The sequence below is a fragment of the Rhamphochromis longiceps genome, linkage group LG22 (genome assembly GCF_057381845.1).
Source record: "Rhamphochromis longiceps isolate RC_006_pf linkage group LG22, R_longiceps_female_GT1.1, whole genome shotgun sequence".
In the NCBI taxonomy this organism is placed as follows: domain Eukaryota; kingdom Metazoa; phylum Chordata; class Actinopteri; order Cichliformes; family Cichlidae; genus Rhamphochromis; species Rhamphochromis longiceps.
Genome location: NC_140577.1, coordinates 37242441 through 37269070, shown reverse-complemented (window position 1 = coordinate 37269070; position 26630 = coordinate 37242441). Strand labels below are relative to the sequence as shown.

At 42.0% G+C, this 26630-nt stretch overlaps 1 protein-coding gene, 1 long non-coding RNA gene and 1 pseudogene across 2 annotated transcripts in view; 2 read left to right on the top strand and 1 right to left on the bottom strand.

The window, feature by feature from the left end:
* LOC146644489 (uncharacterized) overlaps positions 1-25568 on the top strand; it is a 32107-nt gene extending 6539 nt beyond the window's left edge. Inside the window, exons 2-3 of the long non-coding RNA XR_014909277.1 lie at positions 25267-25382; positions 25467-25568. This is a non-coding gene — a long non-coding RNA (uncharacterized LOC146644489). The remainder of the gene's footprint in view (positions 1-25266; positions 25383-25466) is intronic.
* On the top strand, positions 3304-6406 carry LOC146644491 (uncharacterized; annotated as a pseudogene).
* Positions 10869-13368, bottom strand: LOC146644490 (coxsackievirus and adenovirus receptor-like). The gene is made up of 3 exons (XM_085396912.1): positions 13308-13368; positions 11239-11580; positions 10869-11014 (listed from the first exon to the last, which is right to left on the bottom strand). Exons 1-3 carry the CDS (start codon positions 13366-13368, stop codon positions 10869-10871), a joined length of 549 nt encoding a protein of 182 aa, XP_085253038.1.
* Positions 25569-26630: the final 1062 nt, after the last annotated feature.

The window sequence follows — 26630 nt, the reverse complement described above, 5'->3', positions numbered from 1 at the left end:
TACATGTTCAAAGCAACACAACGGAGGCCCAATATCAGACAGGATTCCACTCTGTAGAGTGGGCAATCATAATGAAGCGGTTGGTTTTATTTTGTGGATTCAAGCTGCTCTTCATATTTTTGGCCACCAGATGTCACCAGAGAGGACTGTGTTGAAAAGCTTCGAGTAATGAACCGTTTTTCAAGCTTCAATGCTTCAGAAAGCTTCATTTGGCCATCACTACTAGAAATGAAATGCAGCTGGCTTACCTTCACAGAAAACCCCAAACGAAAATTACAGGTGTCTTACCTGCCTCCCTAACCAAAAACAGGAGAAAAGGTTGCCAAAGAAAAATGGCTTCTCACCCCTACAGCTACCGAGTAAGAAAAAGTATCGACAACTATTTACAACACAGGGGGACGATCACGACCATGACAAACTGAAACACAGGGCTTAAATACATAGAGGGAGCAATCAAGGAGTGGACAACAGGAGGGAAACACAGCTGGGGCAAATCAGAACTGACGAGACAAGGAAGCGTAAACTGAACACACTGAGATAAGACAGAACTTCAAAGTAAAACAGGAAACACATAACAGTCACGCCTAACACAAAACACTGACAACATTGGATCGTAACACTACTCAGATCATTTACCTAAGCAGTGTACATTCTGTTGTGTAATTGTTATTTACTTGTATTATATAATTTGACTTTACATACTGCTGGGTGGTTTGTAAAGTTTACAATAACTAGTATTATCATTATGCTATATTTTCAAAAATATATAATAATCTCAAAAGTAATGCCTTGGAGTAGAAAATAGTAATGCTTTATTAAAATTTAAAACTAATGTACAGTATTTGAATGTGTGTATTGTGTCTACTGTTTGTTAACTCACCATATTCATAAGAACAATGGATGTTCTTATGTTTCAGGTACATGGGCCAGACGTGGCCGTCAAAAAGGCCAGGTGGGTCTGTTTGTTAACTCACCATATTCAGTTTGCAGGGTTAGGGGTGTGTGTGTGTGGGGGGGGGGTTAGGGTCTTTAGGCTTTCACCCCCACCCGTGCCACCAGTATAATTTTTAAGCAAATATTTCTAATTTTTATTTGAATATTCAGTTTCCTACCATGTTCTCTTAAAGGGTAATTGCCAGGTAATCCGCCCTCCCCCTTCGCACACACACGCACACAAAGAAAACACACAGTATAATTCACAGCCTCGTTATGGTGAATAAATATTTATGCCATTTACACCATCAAACTTAGATTGCTAAGGATGAAGAACTTTTTGTTCTTTAAAGAACCATTTGTAATAGCTGAAGAACCATCCACAAAATAAAAAGGTTCTTTGACGTATGATGGTTCTTTAAAGAACCACGAAGACATCTGAAGAACCATTTAAGAACCATAATTTTTCTGAGTGCATATCGAGACTATCTCTCCATACTAGAGCTGGGCGATATATCGAGTTTTTAAAAAATATCGATATATTTTTATACGAGATATAAGCTGTGACAATATCCTTTATATCGATATAGTCTATGTTACGTTATAATTATAGTTGTGGAGCCGCAAGTTTGCCTCTCTTTCGTCCACTTTTGTCTTTACGCAACGTTACTTGGCCTCGCCTCTCCTTCACTGAACACAACTCCCCCTCCTCCCCCATTGCTTCACCTGCAAGAAGCGACAACATGGACACGGCAAATCTCCGTTAACGAGTTACTGCGCATCGCCCCGTGCGTGGGGCTGGATGGCGTCAACGTGTTAGCTAGCTAACCACGCTAACAAGCTAACCACGCTAACGCCATGCAGCCCAGAGGTGCTGCACGGCCTAAAATCCTTTCAGTCTCTCAAAAGTTGACAACGTGCCTTTTGTATGAATTCTGGTTGTGCTTGATGGCCGCAAACCGATTTTATGTGGAACACGGCGCTCAGCAATCTGTCAAAAATGTTTTAGTACGACTTTGCTAAGCTACGGAGCTGCACCGCTTGATGGATTGTCGGAGCATTACGGCTGAGCCTCGCGGAGTGATACGTACTGTGCTTCAACGTAATATTACCCTACTGTGTATAAGGACCATAAATGGCACCTGTTAAGAGACGTGGTTACGAAGAGGATTTCAAACTCCAGCCTGTCAGTCACACAGTAGAAGTTGGGAACAGAGCAGCTATGAAATCTGTCTCTTTGTTATTATGCTCAGCGTCATTTAGTTTACATTTTAATCGTGGCGTGTGGATATTCTTTAAGACACTCCAGCACCCCCGGTTACATCCCACAGCGCATGTATCAAACAGCTGTGCAGACGTGACACCGGTGATCGTTTGATCTCCACTTGTGTTGTGTGTGTGTGAGTGCTTCGCGTTGAGAGTGCTGTATGTTTGTGCGTCCGTCAGGCGCATGTTCCGGCATAGTCTGTGGGCGGTGCCTCACCCCTTTCCCCAGTAGCCCCGGTATTCCCCTGCTAGCCTCGGCACTCCCCAGGTAGCCCCGGTATTCCCCTGGTGTGCCCTGCTATCCCTTAGCTTGGTTCCCCTTAGCTGGCCCTTAGCTTTCCCCTTGGTTGGTGTCCCTTCCCCGGCTTATCACCTGAAAATAGGCTTGTGCACCGGTCGGACCACGCTGTGCGGCTGTGCGCTAGCAAGTAGTTCGGCTACAGTGTGCCAACACAGCAGGGACACGGCTTCAGCGTTCAAGCATACGCTGTCGTCTGGGCACTGTGCAGCTCGGCTGCTATGTATGTGAACACAGAGGAAATACGTCTCCAAAAGTTGATTCTGTTCATCTGGACGTAGCGTTTTGTGGGAGAGACGTTTCGTCACTCATCCAAGTGATTTCTTCAGTCTCACCTGACTGCAGGTTTCACCAATCTTATAAACAGTACATTTTGCATAATGACTGAATGACATAATGACTATGTTTGCCAAAAGCACAGCAACGCAAACAAGAGCAGAACTCACCAGGCTAGTATCGATCCTATACCGAGTACAATCAATATTTGGATCAGTCTGCCCACCACTAACATTAAACAGTGGTGACAGATGGCCCCGCCCCTCCCTGTGCATGATTCTGATGAAGGTTTCTCTGTAAAAAGGGAGTTTTTCCTTCCCACTGTCACCAAGTACTTATTCATAGGGGTTGTCTGATTGCCAAGACTTTCTCCAGAACACTGTAGGGTCTTTACGGTATAACACACAGAAGATGATTTAGTGATATATTAATAAACCTGAATTGATTTTTTTCCTAGGATGTTTGCTTAGATTGATTTTCTCTTGTATTTTTTTTCCAGGTGTCATCACATATGTTTAATCCTCATTATCATGGCAACACAGTGAGTAGCACCAACCTAAGTAATTTAAACAAGTGAAGTAATCATGAGCTCTATACTCTACACATAATGGGGCACAGATGAATGTGTTACGCAATTATTAGGTGCAAATGTTTGGGGAATTCTTTTATTTTTTTGAATAAAAAAGGTTGTTTTCTTTCCTTTTCTTTTGCTTTCTTGCTTCTAATGCTGATGCTGTCAGACATGATAACTGTGTATTAACTGTAGAAATAATAATGCATTCATATCAGTGGAATATTTACAGTGAGAGAATTCTTGATTTCATTTATTGGTAGCGTACACTACAGTGAGAGTTCATACATGGACACATTAACACAGCAGAAAAGTAAACTGAACAGCAGCTGAGACTTTAACTGATGTTATGAGGAAAAGGATGAAAAATCATTCTCCATATTTGAGAAGCCAAGTTTCAAAGTCTGAACCTTCAGCAGAAAAATTCTGACAGAACACAAAACACTTGTGTAAAATATCTCTGCAGGAAATATGAGAGCATCATCTCCAAGAGTGATCAGAGATCTGATGGACCTCCTGCTGTCTACCAGCTGAGACCAAAGAAACAGAAGTTTGGAACAAGAATGACTGTTGGAGAAAAAAATCCAAACAAGCCAAACAGAACCATCTTACTGGTGGGAGAAACAGGAGCAGGAAAATCCACACTGATCAATGCTCTGCTCAACTACACCATGGGAGTGAAGTGGGAGGATAGAGTCTGGTTTATGATCGCAGAGGAGGAGAGAAGAAGTCAGACATCAGATGTGATCATGTACGAGATCTTTGGTTTTGAAGATGAAACTCTGCCCTACTCTCTGACCATCATCGATACTCCTGGTTATAGAGACACCAGAGGGACTGAACATGATGACATCACCAGTCACAGATTATTGGACCTGTTTCAATCAGAGGATGGAGTCCATGAAGTTCATGCAGTGGGTCTGGTGATGAAGGCGAGTGAAAATCGACTGGGTGACCGACTGCTGTATGTCTTTGATTCAGTGATGTCTCTGTTTGGAAAAAAACATGGAGAAAAACATTGTAGCTCTGATCACACACTCAGATGGAAGCAGACCTAAAATCCCTCTTCAAGTTCTTGAAGATTGGAATATTAAATGTGCCAAAAAAGGGAAGAATCAGCCATCTTACTTCCTGTTTAATAACTGCCAGCTTGAAGATGAGGAAGAAGAATTTCTGAAACTAAATTTTGAAAGATCAGAGAGAGGAGTGAGAGAGTTCACAGCCTTCCTGAAAGAAAGTACACCTGTGCAGCCAGAGGCAACTCCTGAAGTGTTAAAGGAAAGAATCAGACTGACAGCCTGCATCCAAAACCTGCAAGAAAGAATCAGATTCACTGAAGTGAAACAGAGAGAGATGAAACAGACTCGGGAAGCTCTGCAGAAGAATGAAGTGGTCACTCCATGTGTTGTTTTTAAACATAAAGAACCTATCAGAGCAGAGACGTGTGGGGTGGGGGTTAAAGCAGCTGTCAGCTGCACAGTCTGTGAGGAGAACTGTCACTATCCTGGATGCACGGTGCCCTTAAATCACTGTGAGGTCTTTAGAGATGGTCTCTGCATGTCATGTACCAACAAGTGTCCTGCATCAGTGCATGTGAAAGAAAAGAGGAGATATGTGACCAGGATAAGGAGAGGTCAGAAAAATGAACCACCAGCAGAAGACAAGGATGTTGATTTACTTGGAAAGGAAATGAAACTGCTGGCAGCAGAGAAGTCCCAGTTCCTGGACGAGTCCTACCAGCATGTAGCATCGAACATGATGACATCATCAGTCACAGATTGTTGGACTTGTTTGGATCAGATGATGGAGTCCATGAAGTTCATGCAGTGGGTCTGGTGATGAAGGCGAGTGAAAATCGACTGGGTGACCGACTGAAGTACGTCTTTGATTCAGTGATGTCTCTGTTTGGAAAAAACATGGAAAAAAACATTGTAGCTCTGATCACACACTCAAATGGAAGCAGACCTGAAAACCCTCTTCAAGCTCTTGAAGTTGGAAATATTAAATGTGCCAAAAAAGGGAAGAATCAGCCAGTTTACTTCCTGTTTGATAACTGCCAGCATGAAGAGCGAATGGAGGAAAACACAATTTCAAAAAATACATGGGAACTCACACAGAAAAACATGGATCAGTTCACAGACTTCTTAGAAAAATCTAGTCCTCAAAAACTGATGACAACAGTTGAAGTGTTAAATGAACGGATAAGACTGAAAGCCTCCATCCAAAACCTGAAAGAGAGGATAGAGTTTATTGACCTGAAACAGACAGAAATCAGACAGATTCAAGAAGCTCTGAAGATCCAAGAAATTATAAATAAACATGAAGTAGAGATGAAGAAAATTAAGGAATTCACTGTAGAAGTTGATGAGCCCTATAAAGATAAACAACCTATTGATGGTGGGCAGAGATTGTTGTTTTTTTACAGAGGAGCTGTCTGCTGTACAGTCTGTGAGGAGAACTGTCACTATCCTGGATGCACAATGGCCTGGAAACCTGCACACTGTAAAGTCATGAAAGGAGGTCGCTGCACTGTTTGTACCAACAAGTGTCCTGCATCAGATCATGTGAAAGAAAAGTGGAGATATGTGACCAAGACAAGGAGGGTAATGAAGACGACTGAAGAAATGAAAAAGACGTATGAGAAGAATGAACTAGACTGTGCGCTGGGGAGGAGTCGATTACAAACTCTTACAAAGGAAGTGAATGACCTAACAGCAGCTGATTCATCTCTGAACAAAGAAGAAATGCAGCAGAAAAATGAAGACCATCAAAAAGAAAGTGAGAAGAAGTGTACCCTGTTAGAAAATCTTGAAAAGGAAATTATCCAACTGACAGCAGAGAAGTCCCAGTTCCTGGACGAGTCCTACCAACATGTTGTCAGACTGGAGCAGATCGCTCTGAAAGCTGATTCAGCGTCCACTGTTGTCCACTTGGACTTCCTGATTGAGAAGATGAAGCAGAAAGGAGACACAGAGAAGGTCCAGAAACTGGAGGAGATGAGAAGGAGAGAGGATGAAGAAGCACTGTGGTATGTCAAACTGAGAGCACTTACAGAACAATGACTGTAGTTTATAATTATTATTAAAATATGTAATTCATTTAAATTTTAATTACAGTAATTATAAATAATTGGTATTTTTGTTTCAAAAGTATATGATAATTATGAGAGAAAGGGTACAGATTATTATCAATGATGAATCCTTTTTCGAACACATCAGTGTTTCTCTTAGCGTGACACTATTCAATTCAATTCAATTCAATTTTATTTATATAGCGCCAAATCACAACAAAAGTCGCCTCAAGGCGCTTCATAGATACAGAGAAAAACCCAACAATCATATGACCCCCTATGAGCAGCACTTTGGCGACAGTGGGAAGGAAAAACTCCCTTTTAACAGGAAGAAACCTCCGGCAGAACCAGGCTCAGGGAGGGGTGGGGCCATCTGCTGTGATTGGTTGGGGTGAGAGAAGGAAGACAGGATAAAGACATGCTGTGGAAGAGAGACAGAGGTTAATAACAGATATGATTCAATGCAGAGAGGTCTGTTAATATATAGTGAGTGAGAAAGGTGACTGGAAAGGAAAAACTCAATGCATCATGGGAATCCCCGGCAGCCTACATCTATTGCAGCATAACTAAGGGAGGATTCAGGGTCACCTGGTCCAGCCCTAACTATATGCTTTAGCAAAAAGGAAAGTTTGAAGCCTAATCTTAAAAGTAGAGATAGTGTCTGTCTCCCGAATCCAAACTGGAAGCTGGTTCCACCTTGTATGTGAGGAGCAGGATTTTGAATTCAATTCTGGATTTAACAGGAACCAATGAAGGGAAGCCAAAACAGGAGAAATCTGCTCTCTCTTTCTAGTCCCTGTCAGGACTCTTGCTGCAGCATTTTGGATTAGCTGAAGGCTTTTCAGTGAGTTTTTTGGACATCCTGATAATAATGAATTATAGTCGTCCAGCCTGGAAGTAATAAATGCATGAACTAGTTTTTCAGCGTCACTCTGAGACAGGATATTTCTAATTTTAGAGATGTTGCGCAAATGAAAGAAAGCAGTCTTACATATTTGTTTAATATGTGCGTTGAAGGACATGTCCTGGTCAAAAATGACTCCAAGGTTCCTCACAGCGTTACTGGAGGCCAAGGTAATGCCATCCAGAATAAGAATCTGCTTAGATACCATATTTCTAAGATTTTCAGGGCCGAGTACAATAACCTCAGTTTGATCTGAATTAAGAAGCAGAGGAGGGTGATAAATGAAAACACAATAAAACATGTTCATAGAGCCAACCTTGATTGTTTGGATACTTGCATGTGTAACTGTCCTTAAAGACGACAGCAAGTCCTCCACCACGGTGACTGAAACAGGGGGCACCCAAGTAGGAGCAGCCAGTAGGGCGCAGTTCGTTTAGGTTAATAACCTCACCATCCCTCTGCCATGTTTCAGAGAGAAACAGAAAATCCAACTTTTTTCCTGTGGAAATCTCATTCAGGGAGAAGGATTTGTTGGCGATGGAGTGGGTGTTCAAGAGGTTCCACATCAGCTTGTGGAAGTGGAACTAACAGCAGGACCAGCCACTGGTTTTGCAATGCAAGCTACGAGGGCACAGCAGTTTACAGGTAATTGACAGAATCCAGAAAATCAGACAAGAAGAATCCAGGCTTCAGTGGCTGTGAGTACGCATTTCCAACCAAATCCAGAAGGGTAACTGGCAGCAAAAACTCCAGACCAGTTGGGGAATCTCCGATCTAGAGGCTCATCTAATGTGTACCTGGATGCTGGCCCTAAAGCCTCTTTTCGATCTCTTCTTAGCCTGCACATTTCGTAAGTAGTAATAAGTAATCCAGGAAAAAGCGCACACAAATGGTGGGGGAAAGTTTTCTTGAAACTGTTCTGATCAACATAAACTCTTTGATGTGGATCAGGTCATAAAAGTCAACTTTTTCTCTCCGTTTTGGAGATGTGTCGACATCAAGAAGACGTTTTTGGTCAAGGAAAACTGAGCGATTTGAAGTGGACAGCGAAAGCGGAGACTTTTGGAAACTAGTTAGTCATATGATGCAGTCATGTGAACAATTAAACTAAGTTGGCAGAGGGAATTAAACAGCAGTTGTTTTGTTTGCTTTCAATTTTGACAGCCCTATTAAAGATAATATCAATTTGTACATGCTCCAGATAGCTTCCCTTCAAAATCTTTAATTCTAACTCACTTTTGCAATTTTGTACTTTTGTGTTACTCGCAGCAAGAGCTCCACCTCATTGTCAATTCATTTAAAAAACTTGTTGTTTTTCCTCAACATTTTGCCGTGATGTTTTAAGGAGCCGAAAAATAAATAAACGGCAGACAGAAATGACACAGGGCGATTAGTCGTTTCAATGTGAACGAAAAACTCAGAACGACTGAAAACGATAGTGTGGACGTGGAGCGTTTTCAGACGAAAACACTTTTCAAATTTATCCGGAAGATGTAGATGTAGCCTCAGTCTGTTTCGGCTGTCTCCCAGAGAAGCCTGCAGGCATGTTGTTGTGGGTGAATCCCATCCGGGTCTCTCCTCAGCTTTTTTTTTTTTTTTCAGGAGCTCTGAGCTGGTTCAGAAGATGTGATCCAGAAGTTAATCCAGTCTGAGTCACATGTTCGTGACTTTGTGGTTTATCAGACAATAAAAACCTTCAGCTTTGTGTTTTTTTTCTTAACCCAACTCCACCTTAAATACTGAGAGACACCATCAATGCTTCACAGGCTGAGGAACAGTAAATAAAATATTCAATTTTGTTTATACAGCGTCAAATCACAACAACAGTCGCATCAAGAGCCTTGAGGCGACTTACATGCTTTGTGAGAACTAAAGTCAACTATTCAAGAACACAGGTCCTCGCCACAGATTTAGCTGCTCCATGTTTATGTAGTTTAATAAAACACAATTGCAATATGCCACTGTCATTTGAATTAAAGAAAATAATGAAAGTTTATTTCCTATACTCACGTTGCTTTAATTTACCTAAGAATTAAACAACAGAAAATGGACTTTGAAGTCATATAAAACAACAAACTGAGCAAATATTCAACAACAACTACTAGAGAATGATTTTTATTCTTTACAACAAATTGAACAAATCATTAAAGACACCAAATGTCTTGCCAGATGTTTTTAGGCTGAGGTTGTGGTTTAGTCTTTATTTTCTTATCAATTCAATATCATTAAAGTCAATCAACCAGAACAACTTAAATTTTCTGTTTCACACATTTATCCTGTAGAACAGGGGTGTCAAACTCAGATACACAGTGGGCCAAAATTCAAAACTGGAACAAAGTCGCGGGCTAACATTAATATTTATTGAAAAAAAAATCTTCCTCCAGATATAAGAATAAATCTCTTCTTATGGACTCAAACACGTTTAGCTGAAAAACTGAATATGGAACAAGCAAAGCTTAATACTAAACAATATATATATTAGCTGTATAATACCAGCAGGCCAGCTCTAATAGTAATTTGGTATGGCTTCGCAGGCCAAATGTAATTAGGCTGCGGGCCAAATTTGGCCCACGGGCCAGAGTTTGACACCTATGCTGTACATTAATCATAAATGTAAAACATCCGGAGCTATTACAGTTTATTTTATTTGTGGATGATATAAATATTTTCTCTGCTGGAGAGAATTTACAGCAGCTTTTGTGAATTTTCACACAAGAAATGCTTCAACTGAAAACATGGTTTGATACAAATAAGTTATCACTAAATTTGAATAAAACCACATTTATTTGGAAATTGCAAAAAAGATGGTGGAGAAACATCGTTGATAAATAATGTTGAAGTGGAGCAAGTTTTTCATGCATATTTCTGGGTGTGATATGATGTTCAACATGTCAGGATGTTACAGAAACGACCAAATGATCAATTTTATAAAAGTCAGATTCACAATTTAAATAAAGACACTGACATCTCAGTGTCTCTCATTAATATTTTTACTTATCCAGGTTCTTTCTAGTGTTTAAAATAAACAGCCCTGTCCTCAGAAACAGGATGCTGGGTGACTGTAAAGTTGTATTAAAAGGAAGACTTGTTTATCCTCCAGCTGTGGCCTTCTATTAAAACTGAAGGTTAAACTCTGCTGCTAAGGACACAGCTGTGCTTCCTTCACTTTGTCTCCTCCTTCAGACGAGGAGACACAAACACATCAGAGAAGAAGAAAAGCGACTCCTCGCGTTTTAGTGTGAACCAGGAATCAAAGATGGATGATCGCTTCACTTCCTCTTATTCTTTAAAGGTGGAGCCAACACTTCTTGTTTGCATGGAAGTCCAAAGAGGCCGTTTGGTCTGTTGATCGACAATCTTTTAAACCTCAAGACAAAAACATTGAGTAAAAATGACATGTACATACAGTGTTTGTGGGCCTGTTGTCTGTGCTCAGTTCATCTGTTTCTGTATGATTTTAAACACTGACAACACCCAGAACTCTGAACAGCGGCAGCAGACTCAAAGCTGGAAAAAGCTCTGAGACATTTCTACCTCCTAAGGTTAGAGGTTAGTAGGAGTTAAAATCCCGGTTCTGTCGTTCATATTTTCTATAGATCACAAAAACAATAACAACAGCAACAAGAAACACGGCAAAAACATTCAGACCAATGAGCAGTCCAACAGATCCATCCACTCTGAGTCCTCCTGTGTGACCTGCAGGTGAGAAACAGGTGTGAGGTGTCAGCTGTCAGGCAGGTGATGAGTGAAGAACAGAACAGAATCCATTTGCTCTTCAAACTGCTGTCAGACATTATCTACTGCACTCTGATCACATCACTCAGACCAGCTGCTTTCTACAAAGTCTCATCAACAACATCTTTAGAAACAGGCATCAACAACCAGGAAGCAGCTTCACCTCTGATCACACACACACTCACCTGGAGGATCAACAACTCTCAGGCTGATGATGCTGATGAGCTGCGATGAGTCTGTTTCTGCCATGAAGACACGACACTCGTATGTTCCAGCGTCATTAATCGTCACATTCTTCAGAATCAAAGACACGTCTCCATCCTTCATCTGTCTGTCCTGCAGATCCACCCGGTTCTTAAAAGATGGATGCTGGTCATCTGGATCCAGCTGCTCATCCCGGTACAAAAGCACATAATTATCTCCCAGGTCAGCTCTGCTCCACTTCACAGCTCTGATGGGTTTGCCTCGTGGAGCTCGACATGTCAGAGTGACGTCCTGTCCAGACTCAGCTGTGATGGTTTTCTGCTCTGAAAGAGGAAACACGGAGCCGAGAGGTTAAAGGTCAAAGTACATTCATGATCAGAATGATTGACTTTAACCTCCTGAGACACAAACTCTTTCATGACATGCATTTTTAATTTCTCTTTGCTATTTGGACTGATTGGGACCCTATGAATGTAAGAACAAAGAATTATCTTTTTAGCAAGCATAAATAAATAGCATTATTTTTTCCTCGAGTTCTGAGTAAAATGAGATCCACATATGAGGACATTTGTTTTAAATTTTGATAGGACGGCGGCAGTATAATGTCCTCGTAAGCAGTGTTGGGTGTAACACGTTACTGTAATTAAATTACTTTTTGTAATTAAATTACTTTTCCACTGAAAAAGTAGAGTAACTGATTACTGTTCATTTTTAGGTATTTTAAATACAGTTACTTACAATGTACTTGCGTTACATTGTAAAATAATTAAACCCGCTGAATACCATTATTTAATTTCATTAATTTATCTTCTAAACGTAGAAGTAAACTCTGCTCTTTAACATGGCTGTAGTGCAGCTGCACGTCATTTCGCGCCAGTTTGCTGCACAGTCGTATTCTACAGCAGAAGCTGTCGGACTCGGCTGAAGCGAGTGGCTGTTTTATGACATGGACACGAGAGCATAGACGAACACTTCTGAGCGATCCTTGTTCATCATCCATGGATAACACCACGGCAGGTCCTGCTAAGCAGCAAAACCTGGTTTTACTTCAGCAGCACAGAAAGCGTCTGAAGATGAGCTTAAAGAATGATTGCAGGCTACACTGTGGAAGAGATGCTACCGCTGCGTACTGTAGAGCAGCGGTCCCCAACCCCCGGGCCACAGACCGGTCGTTTGGTACCGGGCCGCGAGAGTTGAGGCTCGGGTGTGAAATGTCTGGTTTTCAGGGTTTTTATCGGTTTTCAGCGTTATTTTGTTATCATTTTTATCGTTAACTCGGTTTTCCTGGGTCTTTTCACGTGTGTTATGAATAAATCTTCTGTTTTTCGATACCGGTACTAGTTTTATTTTGTTGTATTTATCCGCGACACCTTAAAGGCCGGTCCATGAAAATATTGTCGGGCATAAACCGGTCCGTGGCGCAAAAAAAGGTTGGAGACCGCTGCTGTAGAGTCTAAAAATTATTTATTATGTAAAGAGTTTAATTTCTATTGTTTGTCCACTCAAGGTTTATAGGGATTTTAAGAAGTATTTAGTTAAATTACTTATTAAGTAATTAAGTTACTTTTCAGACACAGTAATTAGATAAGTATTTTAAATACAATATTGATTAAGTAATTAGTAATTAATTACTTTTTTAAAAGTAACTTACCCAACACTGCTCGTAAGTGAATATCAGGCCCTTGTAGAGCAAAATTTAGTGTTCTGGTCTAGACCACCCAAAATGTGATGTCCACATATGTGAATGCCAGGTCCTAGGAGGGTAAATATTTTGTTTATTTCCTTTGACATTTAAGTTTTTAGTCATGTTGGATTTAATGAACCTCTGAACATCCACCAGGTCACCAGTGACCCACTGAGGGGGAATTTTAGCCTCATGCTAAACATGCAAAGTGTCAGAAACTACAAGATGTTAGCTTCCACAGAACAACAACAAAGACAACAGCTGGAGAAACATCTGTCTGCCTCTGACATCCACCAGCTCATCCATACAACAAACAAGCATCAACAACCAGGAAGCAGCTTCACCTCTGATCACACACACACTCACCTGGAGGATCAACTCTCAGGCTGATGATGCTGATGAGCTGCCATGAGTGTGTTTCTGCCATGTAGACACGACACTCGTATGTTCCAGCGTCATTAATCGTCACATCCTTCAGAATCAAAGACACGTCTCCATCCTTCATCTGTCTGTCCTGCAGATCCACCCGGTTCTGTCACGGTTCTGGGTCCGTTGGACCCAGTATTTTGAGTTTATTATGTTTTGGTTTATTTCTGCTTCATGGATTGTTTTCTTCTCGTAGTGATGATGATGATTATTATTAGTTTCTTGTTTCTGTTTATCCATGCTTAAGGATTTGTTCTCAGTTATATCTCACGTTTAGTTTAGTTCAGATTCCATGTGTTATTCTGTTTGTCTCTCAGTGTAAAGTCTGCATGCTTGTTTAGTAATTCATGTTTCCTGTTTTATTGTGAAAGTCTTTGTCTTATGTTAGTGTGTGCAGCTTAGCTCCCCCGTCTCGTTAGCCCTGATCTCTCCCAGCTGTGTCTCCCTCCTGTTGCCGATTCCCCCGTTACTACCCTGTGTATATAAGCCCTGTGTTTTCCCATGCTCAGTGTCGCGTCGTACCATCAGTTTTTGCCTGTGTGTTCTTGGTCTCAGTGTTCCGTCCTCACTTTATGTTTGTTTTCCTGCCAGCAATAAAGCTGAGGTTTTTTGAGTTACATTCCATTTTCCGAGTCCTGCATTTGGATCCTCATCTCTGCCTGCCCGCACACAGAGCCTTGACAGGTTCATAAAAGATGGATGCTGGAGACCAGGAACAAAGTGACCATTCCAGTACAAAAGCACATAATTATGTTCCAGGTCAGCTCTGCTCCACTCTAAAAATATGATGTTGTTGTTTGGAGCTCGACGTGTCAGAGTGACGTCCTGTCCAGACTCAGCTGTGATGGTTTTCTGGACTGAAAGAGGAAACGACACAGAGCAGAGAGGTTAAAGGTCAAAGTACAATCATGACCAGAATGACTGACTTTATACATTTTGTTTTTTTCCTTCGACATTTGAGTCAAAAGAAATAAGCAACAAATTGTTGTATATGTTCCTGGATGTCAGCAACAAAAAGCTTTGTAGCTGTATACTGACTCCTGAAACTACAACACATCACACTGACACACATTAGACATCTTTGTCTCTGTCACAGCTGCATTACAGATGTTAAGTGCCCAATCAGTCTTGCATGTCCTTCATACACACAGAAAAACTGAGTCCATATAAAAAATAATAATTCTAAACGAATCATTCACATGTAAACCAGACACATAATCTTTATCACAGATATAAACATCATTTGGTTTGTACCAGCTAGATTTCCAGGTGTGCACTAGGTTGTAGTGCACATGTGTCAACAAGCATGCTGCCTTTTCCAGTTGTTCCCGCTTTTTCTCTTTAGTCTAGCTTTTTTCTTACTTTTTTTTTTTTTTACTTGTACTTGCGTCTGTTTTAATAACTTTATTTCAATCATGTGGATTGAGAGAGTTTTTGATCTACTTGGGGTTGGAAAATGTTCCTTTTATCGAGCAACAGGACCACAGCACAGCTTCTACATACTGCACGGGCTGTTTACTCGAGAGAGCAGCTGATAGTACTCAGACCCACAGACGTGCCAGCTGAAATCTGGAGGAAAACACACCAAGGATGCAGAGGTGGAGGACAGAAGAGGAGAAGGAAGGAGACAGCAAGACAGGGGATGCTTGAAGTGAGGAGGAGGTACAAACTGTGTCTGCCGTCTATCATAATGGGAAATGTTCAGTCGTTAGCAAATAAAATTAATGAGCTAACGATGCTAGCACAGAGTCAGAGGGAATATCGGGAGTGTAGCCTGATGTGTTTCACAGAATCATGGATACATCAGGACATTCCCGACGATAACACGTCCGTGGAAGGCTTCCACATTGTTCGGACGGACAGGGTCAGTGCCGTGAGCGGTAAGCAGAAAGGAGGGGAGCTTGCTCTTCTTGTTAACAACCGGTGGTGTAAACTTGCCCACATATCATTCAAAGAATGCTGCCTGGACACTGAACTGTGCACTGTTGGACTCAGGCTGTATTATTTGCCCAGGGAATTTACCCATGTAATCTTGGGGGCTGCTTATGTTCCTCCCTCTGCCAGCATGTAACACTATCCACTCTGCCATAGCCCGGTTAGTCTCACCACTCCAGTGCCTTTTTTGCAACATTGGGGTACTTCAACCATGTCACTGCCAGCTTTCACACAGTATGTGGTCTGTCCCACCAACCTCAATGACAAGAAGGGTCCAGGTGTTACTAAAGGACAAGATCAGAGAGGCTAAAGACAATAGAGCTCGAAAATGTGACGTCAAAACCGCAAAAGGTTGTAGGATTGTAGGAGTGGTAAGTGGTACTAGTGAACGCAGCCTTTCACAAGAAAACAGTAACACAGCAAAGAAACACAAAGAATGGCAAGAAGCTGTTCTATTATTAACTGCAATAGCCGGTTGCATGACAGTGACGGGAAGCCGACGGGTAAAGAGATCGGTTTTAAGCGGATTCCATCGTGGAAGAGAAATTGTTCATGTCATGTTTCCGAAGTAACAAAAAGCTGACGGATGGCCTGGATTGCAGCCATTTGAAGACCAAATATAACGTCCCAGAACACTCCAGCTCACATGTTAGTCTGCTCCAAGCATTTCTACAAAGGTCAGTCTTCCTTTGTAGTTATTACGTAATTTATCATAACATAATTGTTGATGTAGGTTACAAATAAGTCTTATATTGATTTGAATTGAATTTGTTGCTATGCTGCTTTGTTCACTGTGGCTTTGTGGGCTAATGTTTGTTGTGATTTGTAGGAAAACCAGAAACAAAATGCTGGAATAATCCAGACTGGACCCCTCTATCAGCCTGGGTCATACCGAGTTTAAAGCTGCTACCACAGTCAGATCTGATCGGTGAAGAGAGAGAGCGAGATCAAAACAGCCACGAAACGTCCGCATATATGTGCCCAAGTGTTGTACTGAAGCAATCAAGTCATGAATAACGGTTTTCCACTATGTTGTTTTGCAGTGTTGTTTTTTCTTTTATTGTTGTCGCATTGTTGATTTGTTTTTACCACAGCAGCTAATAAAGCATAATGGAATACAGCGTTGCCTCTTTCTTGTAAAATTCTATAACAGAATGAAACAATAACGCCAGTTATAAATAATGACAACAATTAGATTATCTCCTGTACAGGCCAATGCAAAGGAAAAAAATGTAGCAACAGCTGTGAGATGGAATAGTCCAAATCACCAAACTAAACTGGAGCTGGGCTTGTTGCAGGATCTGAAGTTACCAAACATTTTGTGAGTGTATGAACTCACACTTAGGACCATATAATAATAAATATGTGAATGATGAAACGCCACTCTGTATGCTCGTATGGGTCTGACCCTTTCACCCCTTTGATTTTTTTCCTCGTACTTTTTTTTGCCTTTTCGTCACGTCTGTCTTTGTACGGAGCTGCTGTGTTCTCCATCGTTTTGTACATAACTGTTTTTGGGGCAAATAAAATGCAAGTAGGGATTAAAACCGCAGAATTAAGGATTACCGGTGCTGGAAATGCTGTGCTTGATGCAATGTTTTGATTGTGTTGCCACTCGTACCCACAATGCAATGCGCGAAAGTCACGTGGTCTGTCGATCTCTGTACCAAAGATCCCAGCAGCCCCCAGGGTTACAGGCCTGTGTAACTGACCTCCAACATGATGAACACACTGGAAAGACTCATCTTGGACCAGCTAAAACCTATAGTCAGACCACATCAGGATCCCCCGCTGGACAATCCGGCGAGCACTGTGAGGGTCATGTATTTTTTAATTTTCCAGTCCATTTAACACCATCAGGCCGACCCTCCTGGGTGATAAGTTAACAGCAATGCAGGTGGATGCTTCTCAGATGTCCTGGATTGTTGATTACCTGACACACAATATGTGCGTCTTCCAAAGTGTGTGTCTGACAAAGTAATCAGCACCACAGGGGCACCACAGGGGACTGTCCTCTCCCCCTTCCTCTTCACCCTCTACACCACAGACTTCAGCCACTGCACAGAGACCTGCCATCTTCAGAAGTTTTCTAATGACTCTGCGGTGGTTGGATGCATCAGCAGGGATGATGAGACAGAGTACCGGGCTGTGGTCGACTCCTTTGTCACGTGGTGTGAGCAGAATCATCTGCAGCTCAACGTGGCAAAGACCAAGGAACTGATCGTGGACTTCAGGAAGACCAGGAAACACTTGACCCCTGTTTCAATCCAGGGGGTCAGTGTTGACATTGTGGAGGACTATAAATACCTTGGAGTACACATTGACAATAAACTGGACTGGGCTAAAAACACCACAGCACTTTACAGGAAGGGCCAGAGTCGTCTCTATTTCTTGAGGCGACTGAGGTCCTTCAACATCTGCCAGAAAATGCTCAGGATTTTCTATGAGTCTGTTGTGGCCAGTGCGATCCTCTATGCTGTTGCATGCTGGGGGAGCAGGCTGAGGGTCGCAGATGCCAACAGACTTAATAAACTAATCCGTAAGGCCAGCAATGTTGTGGGGATGGAGCTGGACTCCCTCAAGGTGGTGTCGGAGAGGCGGATGCTGTCCAAGATAAAGACAATGTTGGATAACACCTCCCACCCACTCCATGACATGCTGGTCAGTCACAGGAGCACGTTCAGTGAGAGACTGAGATTACCGAAAAGCACCACTGAACGACACAGGAAATCTTTCCTGCCTGTGGGCTTCTCCCTGTACAACGCATCCACTTAACACACTGTTTGCTGCTACAGCTACACATGTTTCTTTTCCAGCTATTTATTTATGAGTGACTTATGTATGTATGTATGTATATATATGTATATATTGTACTATTCTTAGTTAGTGTATTGTCTGTCTTGTCTTAATGTTGGTTTAAAATGGAGCACTGTAACAAAAAATAATTTCCCCCAGGGATCAATAAAGTATTCTGATTCTGATTCTGATTAGTTTAGAGTTTTCTGTTAAATTATGTTGTAAATGTATGTTGCATGTAGCACCTTGGTTCCTGGAGGAACGTTGTTTCGCCTCACTGTGTACTGTTAAACTGTATATGGTTGAAGTGACAATAAAGCCAACTTGACTTGATGTGCGGATCGATACTGAAATATCAGTTCCTCCGATACCAGTTGTTTATCTTCTAGAATTGATTCTCATATTAAAATATCGATATTTTAGTAATTTGGGGTTAATTTGTAGTTTATCATTAACATGAAAACAGTGGAAAGAAACTATATCATTCGGATCGTCTACATTCAAAGGAACTACTTCCTCTTCCGCCTTTCATAGTCATGTGCGAAATAGGGCTGTATAAAGGTCTCGCAGTCCCTTGGCGTGCGCACTCAGAATGGCTGAGCGTAAACGGAGTCAAATGTGGACATATTTTACCCCCACAAACAGCCAAGAAGCTGTTTGCGATACATGTGACAAGACAGTAAGGTTTTGTGGCAACACCACTAACCTCGTCATACACCTCAGAGTAAATCACATCACAGAATATGAGGAGCGTTTGTTGAGGCGAAGTGAAGAGGAGGACAGGGACAGGTGCTGCTAGGGCGAGACAGACGTCTCTCATGGAGTCCTTTAGTGCTGCAGGCAGGCAAGGTGTTCAAATATCGCACAACTTCCATATTTTTTATAATTCTGCATTATTAAGCGATAAGAACCATTAGTCTGATTTCCTGTAATCATTCTGAAGCTATATTTTGAAATACAATACAGCATTAAGTTTTTGTACAAAGTATCGGATCGGAAAGGAAATCACTGGTATCGCACATCACTATTCAGGAGAGAAAAACTTTGGGAAGGAAGGAGAAAAAACAGAGGCGTTTGTGGGACAGAGGGTCCACAGCCACAAACATTCTGACCAATCACTCAATTTCACTCTGCTTTTGTTACGTCCCCCCCTGCTTTTCCACAGCAGTAAACTGCGGTCAGTCTGTGGCTGTGCTGAGTATCAGTAACAGTCAGAGAGGATGGAGTCAGTGAACGCAGCACATAAGATTGTCTATTGAGCGTAGAAAAACACAGAATAGATTTGGCTTGAGTACATGAACAGCACATGTTTGTCTGCACAGTCCATAATAATACTGACAGGCGGCTGTTTGTTCAGAGCTGATTTATTTCTGCTCATTTTCCTGTTTGAAACAAACATCTGTCAACACTTTGTTTCAGCTCCACATTCATCCAAACATCCTCAGAGTTGTCTGCTGACAGTCAGACATTCATGATGAGAGTGGTCATGGTCGAGTGGGAGGTACTAAACTTCTACTGTAACACTTTACCTTCATCTGATGTCAGTATGAACATCAGCAGGATTCTAATGCAGGACTTTCAGTGCAGTAAATACTCTGAATACTACAGACAGGCTGATCCCAACAGCAGCAATAACACCTGAAAATACATGAAACTAACACTAAAGCAGCGTTTCATCCTCACTGTGTGTTTGAACACACTGATCCAGGATCAGATTCATGTTTTTGACCTGAGAGTTTACCTGTACACTCATGATGCATTCAGGGTCCTGCAGCAGACTGTCAGCTCTACGGTACAATGAGGGGTTTTATCCTTCATTCACTGTAAAAATCAAACCTGCTGCCACCAGAGTCCATTGAAAAATCTGTAAATTTAAGACTTAAGTCTAATATCCCAATACTACAATACCATCATAGAATACACATCATAAATCTTAGTTTACACTCATGAATCATGTTGTGCCCATTCTTGGTTACAGTTTGTTGTGCTATTCAAAAATCTGTGAAGCGTCCGGCAGTTTAAAGGAGCCATTATGGCTCAATAGAAGCTCTGAAGTCACTCTGTCAACATGTCAGCACACAAGCTCACACATGACTGCTTCATCAACATGAAGCACTGAGTGTTTATTAAAGGATGATTGTGTGAAAGAGGCTCTAACACAGCTGACTGCAGCCTTTAGCTGTGAGCACACAGTCTCACATTTACATTCACTTTACTGTCAAACACACCCAATAACTTTGAACAGCTGCTGTGGTTCCAGGACTGAGCCCCCAGTGGTTCAGGATCCAGTGTTTCCCCTGATCAGGTGTAAGATGTCTATCTGCACTGACTGCAGGGCCCAGCTACAGGATCAGGTTCAGCCATAAACAGACTACATGTTTTACAGGGACTGTCAGCACTAAAGGAGGCTGAGGACAAACTAAACAGGACACAAACAAACACACACACTTAGTTTATGAAAAAATCAGTCAGACTGTTTGATTCCAGCTGATCAATAATCTATAATCATGTGGATTTGTCTTCAAACACGAGAGTGATCCAGAGTTTGTCCTGAAATAAGAGCTGAACATTTGCTTCAAACATCACAGGAACAGTCAAACTGTTAAAGGAGGAAACAAAGCAGAATGTATGAAGACTGGAAAATATAGATGATAAAAACATGCAGCCAAACATTTGTGGACATGGATAAACTCTCTGATCCAAAAAGCAGGACGTGCCACAGCTAGAAAATGAAAGAGTGTAACAGCTGAAGTCAAATGTAATGCAGAGTTGAATCTGCACTTGGATCCATCTGTGAAAGGTCCACATGTAGGGATCACATGAGTCCTGATGTTTGTCAGTCAGCTTGATAACTCCATCTACTGTGGCCTACATATACTTACTCCATCAGAATAAAGAAAAGGGTGATATATTTAAAAATAGCCAAATAAGTAAATGGTTAAACACTAAGAATAATTTAAGGACGTGAGCATCTTACTTGTTTGTTGAACGGATGGTAGTTTACATTTGATCAACTATGTGCAATATCTCAGTCTTTCCATGTTCTCTGCAATATTTTGGTCTCAGTGGAATTACCATCCCCACCCTAAATGACCATAGCCCCTCCACCCTTATTTTTTTATTTATTAAACTATATAACGGCCCTAGTATAGGGCCCCACAATGTTTCTGCTTTTATTTCAATGTTTCTATGCATACACAATGTATATAGTTCACTCACATATATGTATACATATATATTGCTTTTTATTTTTTTCCTCATTGTATATTGTTTCATTTCCTTTACTTTTGCACCTTTGTGGTCCAGCTACCCAATTTCGCTGTGCAAGAAACTGCACAATGACAGTTAGAAGCTCTAAGTCTAGCACAGCAGCAGCGTTTAACACGTCTGAAACAGAAACTCTGGTATGAACATCATTCATAGAACAGCTTCCAGCTTCTTTTGCTCGGCTACAGTTTGGATGGATTTGCATTTAAAGATGCAACAAGAAAAAATGGTTAGGGTCAGGAGGTCAAAGGTCAGAGCTCCTGTGGGTCTGAGGGCGGCCTCACGCTGGAGAAGGATGAAGGAGTCTGACCTGAGCCAGTGTTGGACATGAACACATCAGCACTGCTGTCAGTGAGCCTAACGACAGCCGTTAGCATCATTTCAGTGTTTCAGTCATAAAAACACTTCCTGTCACTGTGGTGGTTACAGTGACATCATGCAGTTTGTGCTTTGACCTCCAGAGGGCGACAAATCAGCACAGACAGAGAGCTCCATTCAGACTTTGCTGCCATCAGGAATAATTCTTGAAATATCAGAATCAGAATACTTTATTGATCCCTAGGGAAAATTATTTTTCGTTACAGTGCTCCATTATAAACAAACATTAAGACAAGACAGACAATACACTAACTAAGAATAGCACAATATATACAGGCATATATATATACATAAAAGTCATTTATTAATAAGGGGCTGAAAAAGAACATGTGCAAGAAGGGTGTAGCTGTTGCAGTAAACAGTGTGTTAAGTGGATGAGTTGTATATAATCATCAGTGTTTGAGCAGCTATGATATCAGGGACAACCTAGACATGTGTGACAATACTGAACATGTCACATGACACACCTCAAACATCATGTGATCCACTCAGGCTGCACTTTCATTCATTGCCTGTATTTGTATAGCGCTTCACTAGTCCCTAAGGACCCCAAAGCACTTTACACATCCATTCACACACGTGACCTCCACAGTAACCGGAAACACGTAACTTCAGTTAAATCGACTTTGACAGCAAAAACTAAATTGCGTTTTTGTTACTATTGATGCTGCTGAGAAGTAAAAATGGTTTTAAGTGGGGTTTTTAACACTCTGGGTTTGTTCAAAGAAATTCACCATCCCCTAAATTGTTCGTGGCCAAAAGTGACACTTACTGTTTCGCTGATTTTTTTTTTTTTTTACAGTACATCGTGTTGTGCGTTCTGATTGCTGTAGACCATTGTCAATCAATCTAGTCCAGTGTCTCCTGTACAGGAGCGGTCCCTAATAGGCCCACGGACCGGTCCCGGTCCGTGAGTCTTTGGTACCGTTCCGCGAGAGTTGATCCTCCGGTGTGAAATGTATGGTTGTAGTTGTGTGTCTTATTTTGAAAGAACTATTTACGCGTTACCATAGCGACCAGAGAGCATTAAGAAGCAGAGAGGAGGATGTCACTGACATTGTTGTTGGCGCACAGCTCAAGTCACGTTTATTATTACATTTACAAAATACCACAGTTTCTTTTTTTTTATTCTTTTGTTGTATTTATCCGCGACACCTTAAAGGTCGTTCCCTGAAAATATTGTCTGACATTAAAGTGGTCTGTGGTGCAAAAAGGTTGGGGACTCCTGCTGTACAGTACAGAATGCGTTTAGCTTGTCGAATTTACATAAATCTTCGATCGCTAGCAGCTGAGCAGTTAGCTAGCGGCAGTGTTCTTCTGCAGATGTCAATAAACGGCTGTGCTCCCTAGCTAGCTCACGGGAAGCAAGACCAAACGATACCTCCGTCTCCTCCTTGTCTGAGCTCGCCACAATATTTTAGTTCTGCTGAGCCAAATAAGACAGGTCAGGGTGAAGAAGTGACAGCCAAAGAAAAGCTTACCACAAAACGGAAAAGTTATGACAAATCAGACTATAAGGCAAAAAGAAAGTGCAGCTTTATGGTTTCATGGACAAAAGAATTTCTGTGGCTGCGATATGATGAGCTAAATAACCAGGGCTGCACATAAGTGGTCCGCAGGTGCGCATTCGCTGTCAAAATAAAAAACGCGCACAAGATAAGAAGTTGCAGCGCGTGTTTGTGTTCATAAGATTTTCTGGAGGAGGACAGACATTTGTTTAGAACTCTTAAAGATGTCAAGAAGCTCCTTTAAGCAATTACTGTGATGTTCCTCCACCTCCAAACAAATGTCAGAAGGAGTCCGAACCACAAAAGAAGCACGTATTCTCGGAAAAATGGTTGCAGGAGGTGAGCTGGCTTCAAACAAATGATGAACGCACAGAGATGTGGTGCAGAATGTGCCGTGAAAATCCCACTCTAGGACAAAAACACTGCCTTTATATGGATGCAAACGCGCGTTGCAACTTCTTATCTGGTGCGTCTTTTATTTTGACAGCGAATGCGCACATGCAGACCACTTATGTGCACCCGTGTAAATAACATAATGTTCTGCCGGGTGTGTTGTTGGTTTTCTCTCGATGTCTGAGTCGACAAGCGCCTTTGTTACTGGGACCAGTCATTTTAAGAAAGGCCCCCATTAGAACCCATGAGAAATGCAAGAAATGCATTACTGCTCAGTCTGCAATATCTTTCCCAGAACAAACACCAATTGCAAATAACATACTAAAAATAAACCTGAAAAATCTGTTTAGAACAGCGTACTATGTTGCAAAGAGTGAACTACCACTGGCACAATGTAGCAGTCTTTGCAAACTTCACTTCTTATTTTCTTATTGACAGTGAATCAGTGTGTGTCAGTGAATGCATCGTGTATGCTTCATGGCTGATAAGAAGAAGAAGAAGCAGCTGATATTTGGACAGCACACATGATGGAAAGGAGGATTTCAGCTGATGTGCACATTAGGGCTGGGCGATATGACCCAGAATTCATATCTTGATATTTTTTAGCTGGATTTTTTTAAAGCCATAAGTTAAGAACAAAAAGAGAGTTCTTAGTCAAAGCTGTGTCCCAGATGTCACACAGGCATTTTTATTTATATACAGCGTAGATGTACATGAAGAAATTACTCAAAAATAAATTATCAGCATCTATTAAATAATAATGCTCTATAAATAAAAGAAAACAATGTTGTTTTTGTGCACAACAAAAAGCTCATAATTGTGCAGTCAAAATGTAAACTAACAGACGCTGAGCACAATAACAAAGACAAATTTCACAGCTGCTCTGTTCCCAACTTCTACTGCGTGACTGACAGCCTTGAGTTTGAAATCCGCTTCGTAACCGTGTCTCTTACAGGTGCCATTTATGGTCCTTATACACACACAATACAGTAATATTACATTGAAGCACAGTGCGTATCACTCCGCGAGGCTCCTCGGTAGCCGTAATGCTCCGACAATCTATCAAGCGGTGCAGCTCCGTAGCTTAGCAAAGTCGTACTAAAACTTTTTTTGACAGATTGCTGAGCGCCGTGTTCCACATAAAATCGGTTCACGGTCAGTAAGCACAACCAGAATTCATACATAAGGCGCACTGTCGATTTTTAAGAAAATGAAAGGATTTTAGGCTGTGCAGCCCCTGTGGGCTGCATGTCGTTAGCGTGGTTAGCTTGTTAGCGCGGTTAGCTCGCTAACACGTTGACGCCGTCCAGCCCCACAACTCGCTAACGGAGATTTGCCGTGTCCATCTTGTCGCTGCCTGCAGGTGAAGCGATGGGGGAGGAGGGGGAGTTGTGTTCAGTGCAGGAGAGGCGAGGCCGAGTAACGTTGCGTAGAGACAAAAGTGGACGAAAGAGAGGCAAACCTGCGGCTCCACAAGTATAATTATAACGTAACATAGACTATATCGATATAAAGGATATTGTCACATCTTATATCTCGTATAAAAATATATCGATATTTTTTAAAAACTCGATATATCGCCCAGCTCTAGTGCACATGAATGATTTGTGTTTCCTCTGCAGGTAGAAAGTGTGTGTGAGCTGAGCAGCATGGATCAGTGTGAGGACAGAGAGGAGGGAGCCCCTCCCTCTAAAAGCACTCTGTGTGGGGAACATGAGAGCCAGACCAAAGCTCAGAGGTGAGATGACCATCTCTAACTGTCCATGACTCTTCTCCATGTCACAGCTCAGCACTCACATCACTGCTCCATCATTATTCACAGGGACCAGCCTGGACCTCCACCCAGCTCTGGGTCCTTACAGAGTGACTGGTCACATGATCGTCCCATTAATTTTAAAGTCCAGCCTGTGTCTGCTGCAGAGAGGTGAGCTGTTAGTAACATGAACTCTTTGATTTTAACTGCTTGATGTTGCTGGATATAAACTGCAGTGCAAACACGTCATTCCCTCAGTCCCATTTCAAATGTCTCTTAAAAACAAGCCTTTGGTTTCGAAACAACTGAAAATCCACTTCAACAAACAGGAAGTTGTCGTGTTATTCAATTATACGCGGGTCCACTGTACGATTCATAACCACACTTTATTTCCTTGTTCTTCCTCTGCCCCACATAACATAACATTCTATACAGAAACACACCGGTCTCGCCCTCAGACCTAAAGCCTCCTTTTCAACCTGAGTGTATCTCTGTTCTGTTGCAGTGAGGGAGCGTGACGCGTAGGCAACAGGTCTCCACTCCTCATCCCATCTTTGAAGCAACACACCCCCTAAGCCATACGATGATACGCTGACACCTTGCAGTCACGGCTTGGGTCATACATGGCCAACACAGGCGGTGATGTGAGAGCATCTTTCAGGTTCTGAAATGCTCTAGCCTGGTCAATGTCCCATCTCCAGCAGTTTTTCTTAGACAGTAAGTCTCTTAGAGGTTTGTCCCTCTCTGCGAGCTGTGGGATAAACTTTCCAAGCTGGTTAACCATTCCCAGAAAGCTCCTTAACTCACTCACACTTTGTGGCTCCTTCATCTCCCTCACAGCCTGGGTCTTGCTTGGGTCAGGGCTGATACCGCTGGCTGAGAGAACATGCCCTAAAAACGTCACCTGCTGTTTCGCGATGTCGCACTTGTTAATGTTTAGGGTGATGCCGGCTTTTTGGATCCTGCCCAGCACAGCGTGTAGGCGAGAGTCATGCTCCTCCTGCGTTCTGCCCCAGACCAGCACGTCGTCCATGTGGCAAACCACCCCTTCCATACCATCAGTGACCTCTGTGACCATCCCGTTCTGGAAATGCTCCGGTGCTGAAGCAATCCCAAAGGGCAGTCTCTTGAAGTAATAACGCCCAAACGGTGTGATGAAAGTGGTGTATTTGGCTGAGCTTTCCGTCAGAGGTATCTGCCAAAACCCCATGTTAGCGTCCAGCTTGCTGAATA